The sequence below is a fragment of the Lithobates pipiens genome, unplaced genomic scaffold (genome assembly GCF_037356315.1).
Source record: "Lithobates pipiens isolate NorthernLeopardFrog02 unplaced genomic scaffold, aLitPip1_a1.2 Scaffold_1, whole genome shotgun sequence".
Taxonomy (NCBI): domain Eukaryota; kingdom Metazoa; phylum Chordata; class Amphibia; order Anura; family Ranidae; genus Lithobates; species Lithobates pipiens.
In genome coordinates, this window is record NW_027507685.1 from 95,825,422 (window position 1) to 95,842,214 (window position 16,793).

Genomic DNA, 16,793 nt, shown 5'->3' on the forward strand with positions numbered 1-16,793 from the left:
TGAAAGTCTGGTGAGGGGGTGGACATGGCCTTTTGGCTTAGTTCGCCCTCTCCCTTAGGGTTGGGGTCTTCCTTCGGGGGAGCCTCACCTAGTATTTGGGTGGGTCTGTTTCGGCAGACCTTCCAAAGAACAGGGTCTGACTGGTTTCGGCCAGAAAGACCAAGTTTTAAGTGTCCTTGTCCCTGTCATTAGCCTAACGCCCCGGGGGATTCAGGACAAGGTCCTCCTGATTTTAGAGGACTTGTGTACCCGTCTGCACTTTTTTGTGTCACTCTTTGTGTGTGCACATTTTTTATGCACCGGGTGAAGTTTTTTGGAGTGTGTTTTGCACGACACAGGCTTTCAAAAAAAAAGCTGAGGAAGTTTCAGCTAGAAGACATATCACTGATGCTTGTGGCTCCACATTGGCTAAAAAAAGGGCATGGTTTTCGGTTCTCAAGCAATTGGCAGCAGAACCCCCCCCCCCCTTTTCCCTCTGCCCACAGGTACATCAGTGGAAATTAACGGCCTGGCTACTGAGGAGGGTATATTAAAGTCAAAGGGATTTTCAGAGAGATTAATCTCTACTCTCCTCAATAGCAGGAAAAAGGAGACGCGCCGGATATATAAAAAGGTCTGGCTTTGTTTCAATGAGTGATGTGTAGATGCTTTCTCAGTGCAGAGCCCCATAGCTGTGTTGGAATTTCTGCAGTGCGGGGTGGACCAGGGATTATCCATAGCTACCCTGAAGAGTCTGGTATCAGCACTTAGTGCTTATTTAGAAACATCTCTGGCCACCGACCCGTGGGTGGTCAGATTCTTTAAGGCTTTGTCTAGACAGAGACCGGTCGGAGGTCCACCCTTTCCCAACTGGGACCTATCCCTAGTTTTGCAGAGCCTAACAGGACCTCCTTTTTGAGCCTTTAGACAAATGTTCGCTGAAGGATCTCGCCCTAAAAACCTTATTTTTAGTTGCAGTAACAACTGCCAGGAGAGTCGGCGAGATTGAAGCCTTATCTATTAGACCTCCTTTTTGTGTTATTTTTCCAGACCGGATAGTTCTCAAGGCTGATCCGGCTTTTTTGCCCAAGGTGGCTTTGGGGTTTCGCAGAAGCCGGGAGGTAGTTTTGCCTTCGTTTTGTCCCAACCCCTCAGGTGAAGGGGAATGGAAATTTAATTTTCTGGATATAAGGAGAAGTCTCCTACAATACCTGGAGCTGACTAGATCAGTGAGGAAGTCAGACTCTTTATTTTATTTTCCAGGGCCAGAAAGGGTTGCAGAGCATCTCGTCGCACTATTGCCAGATGGCTTAGGCAACCATTGCGCAGGCTTATGCATTAGCAGGGAAAGAGATCCCTATGGGTATCAAGGCACACTCCTCCTTGATGCAACGTCTCAGGCAGAGAGGGCTGGAGCAACGCCAGAACAAATCTGCAAGGCAGCAACATGGTCCAGCTACTCCACATTTGTAAAGCATTAGAGTGGACCTGGTGTCGGCAAGTGAGCAGACCTTTGAGCGGAAGGTTCTGCAAGCTGAAGTCCCAGCCTAGTTGGTAAGTGCTCGCTTATCCTCTCATAGTGCCTGTCCTGAATGACGATAAGGGAAAATTAAAGCTACGCTTACCGGTAACGTCTTTTCCTGTAGTCCTTCAGGACAACCCTAGTAACCCTCCCGAAGCTTTGGGGGGATCTTGTAAAAGACCAGAATGCAGCATGACAAGGATAGTTGAATATATGTTATTAATGTGTTCTTGTGTCTCCCCCAGCTGGCCGGAGGTAATCTTGAAGGAACTGAGGTCAGGCAGGGGAAGTAAGAATTTATGGGCTGGCGCAGTGTTTCCTAGAGGAAGAGGAGGAAACTATCTCTCATAGTGGCTGTCCTGAAGGACTACAGGAAAAGACGTTACTGTTAAGCGTAATTTTTATTTTATTTTTTCTAGTTACTTCCAAAGTCACATCAAGAGGAAACCCTTTTCTTCAGCAGCATCTTGCAACAATAGAAACTGTTGGATTCTCTGAAGGGATTCCTGCCGAAGGAATTGACATTCTTCTCAAGCTGGCTCTTAGTGGCAACCTTGGTAATTTTTGCATAGTTTTTCCTAATACATTTTTCACTTAAATTGATAGCTTAGACCAGGGGTCTACAAACATTTGAAATAAAGTGCTAGTTTATTGCCCTTCACACTAGGGAGGGCCGGACTGTAGCTAGTGGACACTTTAGCGGGGGCAAGACTAGTTAGTGGGAGAAAAAATGCCCTGGCATTGTTGGGAGTAAACCGTGCCATGGGCTTGGTGGTCAGTGGGAATAAAAAATAAAAAAAATACATTATTGGTGTCGCTGGGAGGAATAGTGCCCCATCATTAGTGTCAGTGGGAATATTGGTTCCCTGTCTCATGGGGATAAGGGACTATATACAAGATTTTAGTAATGAGAACGGTATCATTAGCAGTAATCGGCATGGATTCATGAAGAATCGTTCTTGCAAAACTAATCTATTTCCTTCTATGAGGAGGTGAGTTGCCATCTAGATAAAGGAAGGCCCGTAGACGTGGTGTATCTGGATTTTAAAAAATAATTTGACACAGTTCCCCATAAACGTTTACTGTACAAAGTATGGTCCATGGCATGGATCATAGGGTGATTGAACACTGGCTACAAGGGTGAGTTCAGAGGGTGGTGATAAATGAGGAGTACTCAGAATGGTCCGGGGTGGGTAGTAGAGTCCCCCAGGGTTCTGTGCTGGGACCAATCCTATTTAATTTGTTCATAAACGACCTGGAGGATGGAATAAACAGTTAAATCTCTGTATTTGCGGACGATTCTAAGCTAAGCAGGGCAATAACTTCTCTGCATGATGTGGAAACCTTGCAAAAAGATCTGAAAAAATGAATGGGGTGGGCAACTACATGGGAAATGAGGTTCAATGTAGAAAAATGTAAAATAATGCATTTGGGTGGCAAAAATTAGTGCAATCTATACACTATGGGGGCGGGGGTACCTCTGGGGGAAACAAAGCAAACAGAATATTGGCATGCATTAAAATGGGGATCAACTCCAGAGATAAAATAATTCTCCTGCTCTACAAGGCTCTGGTCCAGTCACCCCTGAAGTATACTGTCCAGTTCTGGTCACCAGTTCTCAGGAAGGATGTACTGGAAATGGATTGAGTACAAAGAAGGGCAACAAAGCTAGTAAAGGGTCTGGAAGATATGAGGAAAGGTTGTGGGCACTGAACTTATTATCTCTGGAGAAGAGACGCTTGAGATGGGATATGATTTCAATTAATAAATACAGTACTGGTGACCCCACAATAGGTATAACACTTTTCCACGTAAGGGAATTTTAATAAGACACGTGGCCATTCACTAAAATTAGAAAAAATGTGGTTTAACTATCTCTGGTGTTGGTGGGAATATTATATTCTCATCTCTGGTGTGGGTGGGAATATTTAAGGAGTTGTAAAAGCAGAAGGTTTTTTATCTCGACTCCTTCTGTGTGTGGCGGACTACCCAGCACCCCCTAATACTTACCCGAGCCCCATCTCTGTCCAATGATGTCCGCGAGTCCCCCGGCTGCCCGGGACTATCACTCCTGATTGGTTGAGTCACAGCAGTGGCGCCATTGGCTCCCTTGGCTGTCAATCAAAGTCAGTTAGCTAATCAGGAGATAGAGGGGGCAGGACACAACGGCAGCTTCATGTCTGAATGGATACGTGGAGCTGCAGCTTGGCTGCTTGCTGTGGGGGCACTTGACAGGAGGTTGGGGGCAGGAGAGCAGAAGGAGGACCTGTGAAGTGGAGGATCTGGGCTGCTCTGTGCAAAACCAAGTGAACAGAGCAGGTAAGTATAACATGTTACTTAAAAGAAAAAAAAGACTTTACAATCACTTTAGTTCCCCATCTCTGGTGTCAGTTGGAGTATTAGTTTCCCTTCATTGGTGTTCGTGGGAATATTCGTTCCCCTTCCCTGGTGTCAGTAGGAATATTATTTCCCTATCATTGGTGTCAGTGGGAGGAGTAAATGCCCCATCATTGGTGTCAGTGGGAGAAATTGTTTCCCATCATTGGTATCCGTGGGAGGAATAGTGCCCCATCATTGGGTTTTGGTGGGAGGAACGGTGCCCCGTGGATGGTGTCGGTGGGAGGAACGGTGCCCCGTGGATGGTGTCGGTGGGAGGAACGGTGCCCCGTGGATGGTGTCGGTGGGAGGAACGGTGCCCCGTGGATGGTGTCGGTGGGAGGAACGGCGCCCCGTGGATGGTGGCGGTGGGAGAAATGGTGCCACCTGTCGGTGGGAGGAGGGTGCCCCATTGATAGTGGCGGTGGGAGGAATAGTTGCGCCCCATCATTGGTGACGGTGGGAGGAGCGGCGCCCCAACAAATTATGCCTTGTATCAGTGGATGGTATAGTACCCCAAGAGCCGGATAAAGGCAAGCTAAGAGCCACATCCAGTCCACAGGCTACAGTGCTGGCAAAAACCCCCACAAAATTATAGGTGTATTTTATTTTTTTCAGCGGTTTTTGATCATCTAGTATGCATAGAGCCTCAAAATTAAAAGGTCCCCCTTTAATCCAGAAACCCTCAAGTGTTCTACTTCTGATCCTGTCTCAAGTGTGCTGTCATCGTGATTATATATATATATATATATATATATATATATATATATATATATATATAAATTTTACCTGTTTGTGTTTATTTCGACATGTATGTTCTTTTGGAATCCCTGTATTTTGTGTGGTGTTTTTTTTTTTTTTTTTTTTTTTTTTTTTTTGTACTTCACTTGTTTTAATGCCCATAATGTTGTGTTTTTTTTATTTTTTTATTAGTGGAAAATGTGAATACACACATACTGAAAAGCCTTGTGCCTGCTGTGGAAATTTTTGAAAATACTTTAATATCTGCCGTGTCTCTGTTTTGCACTGGAAAAGCTACCACAAATGTTCAGGTATTGTAACGGTATATATCGTTCTAGGTAAAGACTGTGTTTAAGTGGATGTTAAAGTTTTTCACCTATAACAGTATAAAAAAATATATTCTTTATCAAGGCACATACATTAAAAGAGGAGTATGTTGTGGTGTTTTTTTTTTTTTGGAATCATGCTTACTAGGTGGATGTAGCATCGATTCCCCCAGCGCCACTACACTGAGAACTGAGCAATCAAACACAGCTCTCTGCTCTGCCCCTCTTTGTTAATTGGAGAGCTGGACTGTGGAGGGGGTCAGCCGGCTCAGGCTCTCAGTGGCTCACTGAGAGGCTGAGCCAGGTGTCAGTCCAGGGATCTGGAGGATCCAGACTCTGTGGGCGGGATGACGTGGTGCCTGGACTGACAGCAGTGACGTCAGCAGAGAGCGGGCTTCAGTCCATCCCAGGTGCCACACATTGGGGCTGTCAGGCCAGCCACCCTGAGACAGCCCTGCCAGCATACTCTAAAGATAAAAAAAAAAAAAATAATCACTGCCAGCCCCCTCTCATAGATCCTTTGTACACTGGGTCAGTGTCATTGTAAACTGAAGCCTGTAAATACCTCATTAGCTCCATTCTTTCCGGCCACTCTCCTCCTCCGAGTGTAGCTTTAGATTGGAGGAGGAAAGCAGTCACGTGACCAGCCATGAAAGAACCGAGCTTATGAGGTATTTAGAAGCATCGGACAGTGACACAATATAGGAAGCATCTATGAGAAGGGGTTGCCAGTGATTCTTTAGAGTACGCTGGGGCAGGAGACTGGGAGTTGGGGGGGGGGGGGGGGGGATTGGAGCTGTGCAAAGAAAGGGGCCCCTGTACTGGGGAGGGGTCTGTAATGTGCAAGGGGGGGGGGGGGGGTTTCTTTTTTTTCTGAAACTTCCCTCTTAAAATTGGGGTGCGTGTTATACGCCAATACAAAATAGAAGTACATTGAATATTGAAAATAATAAAAGCTCTTTGGTTTCTGCACCCAAGTTTATAGATTGCTTTCAGTGTACTCCAGAAAGGGAAAACAAAGTTAACACCCCAACCACTGTCGCAAATGCAGTGCATTTTGCCTGCACCAATTTGCATGATACAAAATGACCATGCAACCCGATTGCCGTGCATGCACCCTGGTTTTTATTTTTTTTTATTTTTGAATTAGTGGTATGCAACATACATATTGAAATAACTTCACAGAACATATTATCAATACAAAATGACATATGCAACATCTGTGTATGGGTACATCCTGCCCAAGATGTCTGCAATCTCGAACGCCCAAAAAGAGAATAATATGCGACTGGTCTAAACTACGTGGCATGCTCACCAATGGCAGGAGCCTGACGGACAAGATGGGTGAACTAGAGATACTGTTGTACGGGGAGGATTTGGATTTTGTGGGAATTTCAGAGCTGGTTCAACAGCTCTCATGATTGGCTGGCAAACATTCAAGGGGTATACCTTTTTATCGCAAGGATAGAGAGGGTAAAAAAAGGGGGAGGGGTATGCCTATATATCAAGAATATGTACAAGTGAATGTGAGAGATGACATCGCTAAGGGAGCTAGGGAGAAGGTGGAATCCTTAAGGGATGAAGCTAAGGGGAAAATAATACTGGGAGTATGCAATAGGCCCCCTAACCTGAGGGAGGCGGGGGGAGACAGATCTCCTATCACAATTTGGATTGGCAGCAAGGATGGGAAGTGTTATCATAATAGAGGATTTTAACTATCCAGACATAGACTGGGCGGAGGGAGCCAGTTCCTAAATGTCTTGCAGGACAATTTTATGGATCAGATTAGGGATGCACCGAATGGGTTTTTTGGTGCCGAAACCGATACCGAAAATGAAAAATACACTAGGCCGAAAACCGAAACCGATACCGAAACAGCACCGATACCGAAAATGACTGTTTTAAAAAAATATTTTTATACAGGAGGTGGTCAGAGACTGGGGACATGGTTCAGGAGGTGGTCAGAGACTGGAGACATGGTTCAGGAGGTGTCCAGAGACTGGAGACATGGTTCAGGAGGTGTCCAGAGACTGGAGACATGGTTCAGGAGGTGTCCAGAGACTGGAGACATGGTTCAGGAGGTGGCCAGAGACTGGAGACATGGTTCAGGAGGTGGCCAGAGACTGGAGACATGGTTCAGGAGGTGGCCAGAGACTGGGGACATGGTTCAGGAGGTGGCCAGAGACTGGCGACATGGTTCAGGAGGTGGCCAGAGACTGGCGACATGGTTCAGGAGGTGGCCAGAGACTGGCGACATGGTTCAGGAGGTGGCCAGAGACTGGCGACATGGTTCAGGAGGTGGCCAGAGACTGGCGACATGGTTCAGGAGGTGGCCAGAGACTGGCGACATGGTTCAGGAGGTGGCCAGAGACTGGCGACATGGTTCAGGAGGTGGCCAGAGACTGGCGACATGGTTCAGGAGGTGGCCAGAGACTGGCGACATGGTTCAGGAGGTGGCCAGAGACTGGCGACATGGTTCAGGAGGTGGCCAGAGACTGGCGACATGGTTCAGGAGGTGGCCAGAGACTGGCGACATGGTTCAGGAGGTGGCCAGAGACTGGCGACATGGTTCAGGAGGTGGCCAGAGACTGGCGACATGGTTCAGGAGGTGGCCAGAGACTGGCGACATGGTTCAGGAGGTGGCCAGAGACTGGCGACATGGTTCAGGAGGTGGCCAGAGACTGGCGACATGGTTCAGGAGGTGGCCAGAGACTGGCGACATGGTTCAGGAGGTGGCCAGAGACTGGCGACATGGTTCAGGAGGTGGCCAGAGACTGGCGACATGGTTCAGGAGGTGGCCAGAGACTGGCGACATGGTTCAGGAGGTGGCCAGAGACTGGCGACATGGTTCAGGAGGTGGCCAGAGACTGGCGACATGGTTCAGGAGGTGGCCAGAGACTGGCGACATGGTTCAGGAGGTGGCCAGAGACTGGCGACATGGTTCAGGAGGTGGCCAGAGACTGGCGACATGGTTCAGGAGGTGGCCAGAGACTGGCGACATGGTTCAGGAGGTGGCCAGAGACTGGCGACATGGTTCAGGAGGTGGCCAGAGACTGGCGACATGGTTCAGGAGGTGGCCAGAGACTGGCGACATGGTTCAGGAGGTGGCCAGAGACTGGCGACATGGTTCAGGAGGTGGCCAGAGACTGGCGACATGGTTCAGGAGGTGGCCAGAGACTGGCGACATGGTTCAGGAGGTGGCCAGAGACTGGCGACATGGTTCAGGAGGTGGCCAGAGACTGGCGACATGGTTCAGGAGGTGGCCAGAGACTGGCGACATGGTTCAGGAGGTGGCCAGAGACTGGCGACATGGTTCAGGAGGTGGCCAGAGACTGGCGACATGGTTCAGGAGGTGGCCAGAGACTGGCGACATGGTTCAGGAGGTGGCCAGAGACTGGCGACATGGTTCAGGAGGTGGCCAGAGACTGGCGACATGGTTCAGGAGGTGGCCAGAGACTGGCGACATGGTTCAGGAGGTGGCCAGAGACTGGCGACATGGTTCAGGAGGTGGCCAGAGACTGGCGACATGGTTCAGGAGGTGGCCAGTGACTGGCGACATGGTTCAGGAGGTGGCCAGTGACTGGCGACATGGTTCAGGAGGTGGCCAGTGACTGGCGACATGGTTCAGGAGGTGGTCAGAGACTGGCGACATGGTTCAGGAGGTGGTCAGAGACTGGCGACATGATAAAAGTGATAAGTGTGGTGTCCCCTCGTGCAGCCAGTAGTGTTTGTGTCCCCCTCGTGCAGCCAGTAGTGTTTGTGTCCCCCCTCGTGCAGCCAGTAGTGTTTGTGTCCCCCTCGTGCAGCCAGTAGTGTTTGTGTCCCCCTCGTGCAGCCAGTAGTGTTTGTGTCCCCCCTCGTGCAGCCAGTAGTGTTTGTGTCCCCCTCGTGCAGCCAGTAGTGTTTGTGTCCCCCTCGTGCAGCCAGTAGTGTTTGTGTCCCCCTCGTGCAGCCAGTAGTGTTTGTGTCCCCCTCGTGCAGCCGGTGTTTGTGTCCCCCTCGTGCAGCCGGTGTTTGTGTCCCCCTCGTGCAGCCGGTGTTTGTGTCCCCCTCGTGCAGCCGGTGTTTGTGTCCCCCTCGTGCAGCCGGTGTTTGTGTCCCCCTCGTGCAGCCAGTGTTTGTGTCCCCCTCGTGCAGCCAGTGTTTGTGTCCCCCTCGTGCAGCCAGTGTTTGTGTCCCCCTCGTGCAGCCAGTGTTTGTGTCCCCCTCGTGCAGCCAGTGTTTGTGTCCCCCTCGTGCAGCCAGTGTTTGTGTCCCCCTCGTGCAGCCAGTGTTTGTGTCCCCCTCGTGCAGCCAGTGTTTGTGTCCCCTCGTGCAGCCAGTGTTTGTGTCCCCTGTGTAGTCAGTGATGCAGAAAGAGAGGAGAGCCGCCTCTGCCGTCTGGATCAATAGAGCGCCGGGAACATCACAGCTTTAATTTCAATAGCTGTGTGTTCCCCCGTCGCGCGCCGCCGCATATAGCCCCTCCCCCTTGTCCGGGGAACTGTGATAGACAGATCCCCCGTCCAATCTGGACGGGTGATCTGTCTATCAGTTCCCCGAACGAGGGGGAGGGGCTGTAGGCGACGGCGCACGACGGGGGAACACACAGCTATTAAAATTAAAGCTGTGATGTTCCCGGCGCTCTATTGATCCAGACGGCGGAGGCGGCTTTCCTGCGATATACACCTCCCGTGATGGGCGGCACCAGGGGCGGGGGCGGAGCTCCGCCCCGCCCAGGCCCCGCCCCATTTTCGGCTCAATTATCGGCCGTTTTTTCCTTTCGGCAAAATGCCGAAAGGGCCATTTTCGGCCGATATGTTTCGGCGGCCGAAATTTCGGTGCATCCCTAGATCAGATGGTAGACGCACCAACCAGAAATAAAGTGTTAGTGGATCTACTGATTACCAACAATACATACTTGATCATGGATGTGGGAAATAAGTAGCAATTTAGGAAACGGTGATCACAGGTTAACTGGCTTTAGTATAAATCGTATAAATAGGAAACATAAGGGGAATACAAAGACACTGAATTTCAAGAGCCAACTTCCTTAATCACTTAAGCCCCAGACCTTGGCTGGTCAATGACCAGAGGACTTTTTACAATTTGGCACTGCGCTGCTTTAACTGGTAATTGGGCAGTCATGCAATGTTGTACCCAAACAAAATTTGCGTCCTTTTTTTGGATTGGATTTCGGGCCCTGTATGCGGCCAGGCTCCCAAAAAGTCCCACACGTGGTATCCCCATACTCGGGAGAAGCAACAGAATGTATTTTTGGGTGTAATTTCACATATGCCCATGGCATGTTTGAGCAATATATCATTTAATGACAACTTTGTGCAAAAAAAAAAAAAAATTATGTATTTTTCCGCAACTTGTGTCAAAATATAAAATATTCCATGGACTCGACATGCCTCTCAGCAAATAGCTTGGGTGTCTACTTTCCAAAATTGGGTCATTTGGGGGGGTTTTGAACTGTCCTGGCATTTTATGCACAACATTTAGAAGCTTATGTCACACATCACCTACTATTCTAACCACTTGAAGCCCTTTCTGACACTTTTTTTTGTTTACATGAAAAATTTGTTTTGCAAGAAAATTACTTTGAAGCACCAAACATTAAGTATTTTTTAAAGCAAGGGCCCTACAGATTAAAATGGTGGGTGTTTCATTTTTTTTTTTTTCACATGGTATTTGCGCAGCGATTTTTCAAACACGTTTTTTGGAGAAAAAACACACCTTTTTTAATTTTAATGCACTAAAAATCACTATTATTGCCCAAATGTTTGATGAAATAAAAAAGATTATCTTAGGCCGAGTACATGGATACTGGATCCCCCCGCTACGGCGCAACGTCGAATGCAAGCGTCGGTCTGGCGTCATATGTAAACAGCAATTGCACCATGCATGTGAGATATCACCGCAAAGGTCAGATCGAGGGTACTCATTTTAGCAGTAGACCTCCTCCGTAAATCTAAAGTGGTCACCTATAGTTTGTCGCCGCTGCACGTTTCTGCGCAATTGTAAACAGCATTTCCCCGTTCTGCCTAGCAACTAGTGACGCTGATCTCGGTTCCATGTGATTGGAGCAGGGATCAGTGTTCACTAAATTAAAGCTCAGCCCCCAACAGTTAGTAACACACCCCTAGGAACACTTACCCCTACACTGCCACCCACTGGCTAACCCCTTCACTGCCAGTGTCATTTACACAGGAATCACTGCATTTATATAGAAGTGATTGCTGTATAAATGACAATGGTCCCAAAAATTTGTCAAAAATGTCCGATGTTTCCACCATAATGTCGCAGTCACAATAACAATTGCTGATCACCGCCATTGCTAGTAAAAAAAATATATATATAATAATGCCATAAAACTATCCCCTATTTTGTAAACGCTATAACTTTTGCGCAAACCAATCAATCGCTTATTGCGATTATTTTTTTTTTTTTTATGTATTATTCTTTTTTACCAAAAATATGTAGAAGATTACGTAACTGCCTAAACTGAGGGAAAAAATGTTTGTTTTTATATATTTTGGGGGGATATTTATTATAACAAAAAGTAAAACAAATGCGTTTTTTTTCAAAATTGTCACTCTATTTTTGTTTATAGCGCAAAAAATAAAAACCGCAGAGGTGATCTAATACCACCAAAAGAAAGCTCTATTTGTGGGGGGAAAAAAGGATGTCAATTTTGTTTGGGAGCCACATCGCACGACCGCGCAATTGTCAGTTAAAACGACGCAGTGCCGAATTGCAAAAAGTGGTCTGGTGTTTACTTGCCCTTTTGTAACATGCTGCCCGTGTTTCAACGTGGTCGCCATGTTTGGTTGTCTCATTTCCGGTTTGTTCTCCTCAGCTCAGAACGAGGCTTGGTTTTATTTTGTTTTGCATATTAACGTGATGCGTCGGTGCCCAGACGACGTCGCCTATGACGAAACGTGCGTCGGGTGGCTTAGACGTGTTGACGCTATCGCGTGACCTGAGCGAATGGACGCTTGTTTGCCGGCCGGCATTTAACGCTGATTTTACTGCATATTTGTCAGTACCTTATTTATTTTTTGAATAAAGTGTTGCCTATCAGTTTTACGCTATGGGAATGTTTTTTTGTCTATACCCTATGAGCGGTCCTCATATTTGAAAGCCTTGGGAGAAGTTTCTGTCCTATTTTGATGGTCCATCCGGGAGATTAAGTGGCATTAAGTGTGATCTTGCAGTCGCTTCTGTTTGGTAAGCGTGCATTGTCTATTGATGACCAGCACATCGGTGATGAAGGAAGATTGCATGGTGCACTGAAATCTATTGAAGGAGTCGCTTTCTTGATCAATTTAAACGGACTGTTGCACTTTTTTGGCTTGGAGCACTTTCTTGGTCACATTAATTAATCCATTATTATTTTTTATGTAATCATGTTTGGACTTTAAGAATATTATTTTTTATTGATTTTTTTTTTTTTATTTTTTTTTTCATTATTATATTTTTTTTTATTTGTCATTTGAAAAAAATAAATAAAATGTCCCTCTAAGAGCTATGGGCAATGACTTGGAGACGGGGGGGGGGGCGGCGACGGCGCTGCTATCTTCCCCTCACTCGTCTCCATGTCAGGCCAGGGACAGGTCCGGATCGCTGTCACGGACCTGGCTCCTAACTTTTTAAGCTGGCTCCTAGATTCCAAGCAAATTTGTCAACCCCTGTGATAAGAGTAATGTTGTCCAGTTGAAGGAGGCAACATTGGAGTCTCAAATGTCTGGCAGTGGACAGATTTTTCGGCTGGATCTGGTTGAGTATGGCAGCAATGTCCCAGACGTTCGGATACAAATAGCTTGAATGTTTTTTCGTAGTCTGGGAGCCCTAAAACCAGAGCTGATGAAATGGCTTGTTTGGGGGCCTTGAACTTGGATATTGACATTTGGAAGGGCTCAGACTTCAGGGCATCATAAAGGGGTAGCATCAGTAAGGAGGCCTCTGCTCCATAGCTTCATTATCTGCTTGGAGGTCCTGGAACATTCTGTACATGGCTGGTTCTGTCTTGGGGGTTCTCTTCACAGGGAACAGAAGTGTGCTGTATGGAGATGTACAGGGTATCAGGGCTCCATTTGACATGAGGGCCTTGACATGCTGTGCAATAGCTGCAGATTGGGCTAACTTTAGAGGGTTTCCAGGGCAGGGGAGCTCCAAGTTTCAACTGCGCCATGACTGGTGGCACCTTTAAAGTCCTACATCCTCAGCTCCTGAGGACCATAGCAGAAGTGTCCTTAATGCCCAGTGGAGAAGAGACAGTAACAGATCCATCTTCAGAGAAGACAATGGAAGCCTGAAGTCTGGATAGTACATCTGCTCCCAAGAGATTGAGTGGACAGGTGGAAGAGACAATGAATCGAGCCAGAAGGTCTGGGTACTTTCCAACTTGTAGGGGGCGGGTCAATGGATTAGTTCTGGGAGTTCCATCTATGCCCACACAAGATATGTCAATATCGTAAACGTAGGAGTGATCAAGTAAATCCTCTTCTCTAATCACGCTTCTGGCTGCACCTGTGTTACTTAGGAAAGGGGTTGGATGTCCCTCAATGAGTAGGGTAACCCTCGCTAATGGGCCTTCTGAGTTCTTTGAAGAGGTTGCCCTGACATGGGTTAGTGACACAGGCTTGCCTAATTCCTAGCATAGGAGATCCAGGTGTTCCAAGGTGGGACATCCAGAGTTTTGATGTTGCTGCTGCACACGGTACTCCGGTTGGGCCATGGTGAGGCCTTTTCAGATTGACTCCTTGAGGCCTGCCACGAAGGCTGAAGACAGTATCTGGCTGTGTGCCATGTTTATGGGTGATGAATCCCAAATCTGAAAAAAACTTGTGACAGTCTGGTGTAAAACTTTTCTACAGACTCAGTTTTGTCTTGAGTAACATCTTGGATACCTGTAGCTTGATCAGCCAGTCTGCCCCCACCCAGTCACGCAGCTACTCACAGAATTCCACACCAGAATTAAAGGTATTGTCATTGACAATCCTGGCATCACAGAGACTTTTCTCTATGATGGGCCAGTAAGCGTCTCCAGCTTTAATTTAACATAAACTGACTAGATTTCTCCATGCTGCTAAGTAGGGTTTTTTTCCACTGCCTATTACTTGGCAACTTTCGTTTGACTCATTTTCCTGCAGAAAACTCTCCAGCTCTTCTATTGTTTCTTGTGAGTGGTCTTTGCTACATTTAAAGTAATCAAAACATTCTCAGCCTTTTCTTTCATTAACATTTGCATATTTCTTCATAACATCCATTCTAAACATATATTCTCTTTTGCACTGTTTCATTGTCTAACTACTGTTTTTCTCAACTTGCACAATTCTTTTAATATTCTAGCCTGCTAGAATAATAACTAAATCAACCAGGTCCTGTATATCCCACACATGCAAACATCACGTTATACCAGTAATCTCACAGCCTTTCAACAGTTAACATCCCTACAGTCTCTCACACAGGAATCTGAAGGGAGGGGGTCACCTCACTCCTTGCAGTGAAGCGCAAGGATGGGGGTGAGGAGCACAGCTGCAGAATGCTTCTGTCATGCTCAAAAATGATTCTTCAGGCTTATTTTTCTTTTAACTCAGCGATACTTCTCAAACATATGCATTGCCTGATATAATTCTATTTTGCTAGACCCATCAGCATTATAAAGATGTTGACAGGCTCATAACTATAGTTTCATCATATTGCATACTTTCAAATTCCAATATTGCACACTTTATACTAGGCTTCTTCAGTTTTCAGTAAACCATTGTCAGATAATGCCCCTCGTTTTTCCTTCAGTCTTTTCCTCCATTCCTCCGGCTGCAATCTACCCCCTGGAGGAATGGTGATGCCACAAATCTTCGCAAATTTTTTTGCTTTCTTAACATAATTCTCTGTCTGTCTGTCTGTCTGTCGCATGCGAGTTTCCCTTTCTCTGGCTTAACCAATTTCTGCCCCATTATTTTCTGTCTTGATGACTGAGATATTTATGTGCCTGCTCAGGATTTTAGACTGGTCACGAGGACTATATCACAATCTCAAGTTAACGATGACAAAACGGATAGTAAGACAAAGAGAGGTTTTGTGTACAATGCTCAACTGCCACCTGGGTCTTCCCAAAACGTAGACTCAGTCACGGTTCTGCCCATCCTAGACGGCCACAGAGTAGGGGTTGGGTAGTGCGTGACCACTCGCTTCCCTCAACAAGACATTTTAACAGACAGATAAGAAGTACATCAGTTAATATTCATCAATGAGATCCTCAAGTTTTCACTTTCTCTAGACCCAATTGACCGTTCAACCTCCTTCAAAAATGCTGAACATCAATCCACAAACACAATTATAACGTGATATTTGTAGGAATTGTAATGGATGTTTATGCTTGAATATATAACAACCACACAGCCACGCTAACTGCGTTCGACATGGACACAGAGATGGACCCACACGGGAACGGGATATACTAGCAAGATATGAATGTGATATCTTACCGCAGGGGTTGACAAATTTGCTTGGAATCTAGGAGCCAGCTAAAAAAGTTAGGAGCCAAGTCCGTGACGGCGATCTGGACCTGTCCCTGGCCTGACATGGAGACGAGTGAGGGGAAGATAGCCCCCAGCCCCTCACCTGTCTCCAAGTCATTGCCCATAGCTATTAGAGGGACATTTTATTTGTTTTATTTTTTTCAAATGACGATTTTTTTTTTTAAATTGCATTTTAGTGTAAATATGAGATGTGAGGTCTCTCTGACCCCAGATCTCATATATAAGAGGACCTGTCATGCTTTTTTCTATTACAAAGGATTTTTACATCCCTTGTAATAGGAATAAAAGTGACACACTTTTTTTTTTAAAAGCACAGTGAAAAAAAATAAAAATAAAAGTTAAAATAAGGAAAAAAATAAAAAATTTTAAATGCGCCCTGTCCCGCCAAGCTTGCGTGCAGAAGCGAACGCATATATGAAAGCAATGTTCAAACCACACATGTGAGGTATCGCTGCGATCGGTAGAGTAAGAGCAATAATTCTAGCCCTAGACCTTCTCTGTAACTCAAAACGTGCAACCTATAGAATTTTTTAAACGTCGCCTATGGAGATTTTAAAGGGTAAAAGTTTGTCGCCATTCCATGAGCGGGCGCAATTTTGAAGCATGACATGTTGGGTATCAATTTACTCAGCGTAACATTATCTTTCACAATATAAAAAAAAATTGGGCTAACTTTACTGTTGTCTTATTTTTTTTTTATTAAATAAATTATTTTTTCCCCAAAAAAAGTGCGCTTGTAAGTACACTGTGCAAATATGGTGTGACAGACATTATTGCAACAACCACCATTTTACTCTCTAGGGTGTTAGAATAAAAAAGAAAAAAAAAAGTGTGTGTGTATGTGTATGTGTATATATATATATATATATATATATATATATATATATATATATATATATATATATATATATATATATTATACCGTATAAGCCGAGATTTTCAGCCCCTTTTTTTAGGCTGAAAGTGCCCCCCTCGGCTTATACTCGAGTCACGCAGATCAGGTAGGCAGACGGCGGCCATTCCACTATTCAAAAGCCGCGCCTCTCTGTCTGTGATAGGCGGAACACTCAATTTCCCAGCAGTCAGTGTTCCGCCTATCACGGACATCCGCTCATTCTCATACTACGGACGAGGATGAGAGGATGTCCGTGATAGGTGGAACACTGACTGCTGGGAAATTGAGTGTTCCGCCTATCACAGACAGAGAGGCGCGGCTTTTGAACAGTGGAATGGCTGCCGTCTGTCAGACGAGGAGGAGAGGTGCGGCATGGCACACAGAGGCTTCAGAAGGACAAAGAGGCTGCAGATTGGCACAGG

General features: G+C 46.2%; 1 protein-coding gene across 4 annotated transcripts in view; it reads left to right on the forward strand.

Annotated features, from left to right (window-relative positions):
- The window catches only part of CENPI (centromere protein I), a 187,857-nt gene that overhangs the window by 24,270 nt on the left and 146,794 nt on the right, over window positions 1–16,793 (forward strand). For all 4 annotated transcript variants that reach the window (XM_077465193.1, XM_077465195.1, XM_077465191.1 and 1 more), the window contains exons 3-4: window positions 1,921–2,058; window positions 4,811–4,929. In XM_077465193.1, coding sequence (XP_077321319.1) covers window positions 1,921–2,058; window positions 4,811–4,929 — 257 coding nt within the window. The remainder of the gene's footprint in view (window positions 1–1,920; window positions 2,059–4,810; window positions 4,930–16,793) is intronic.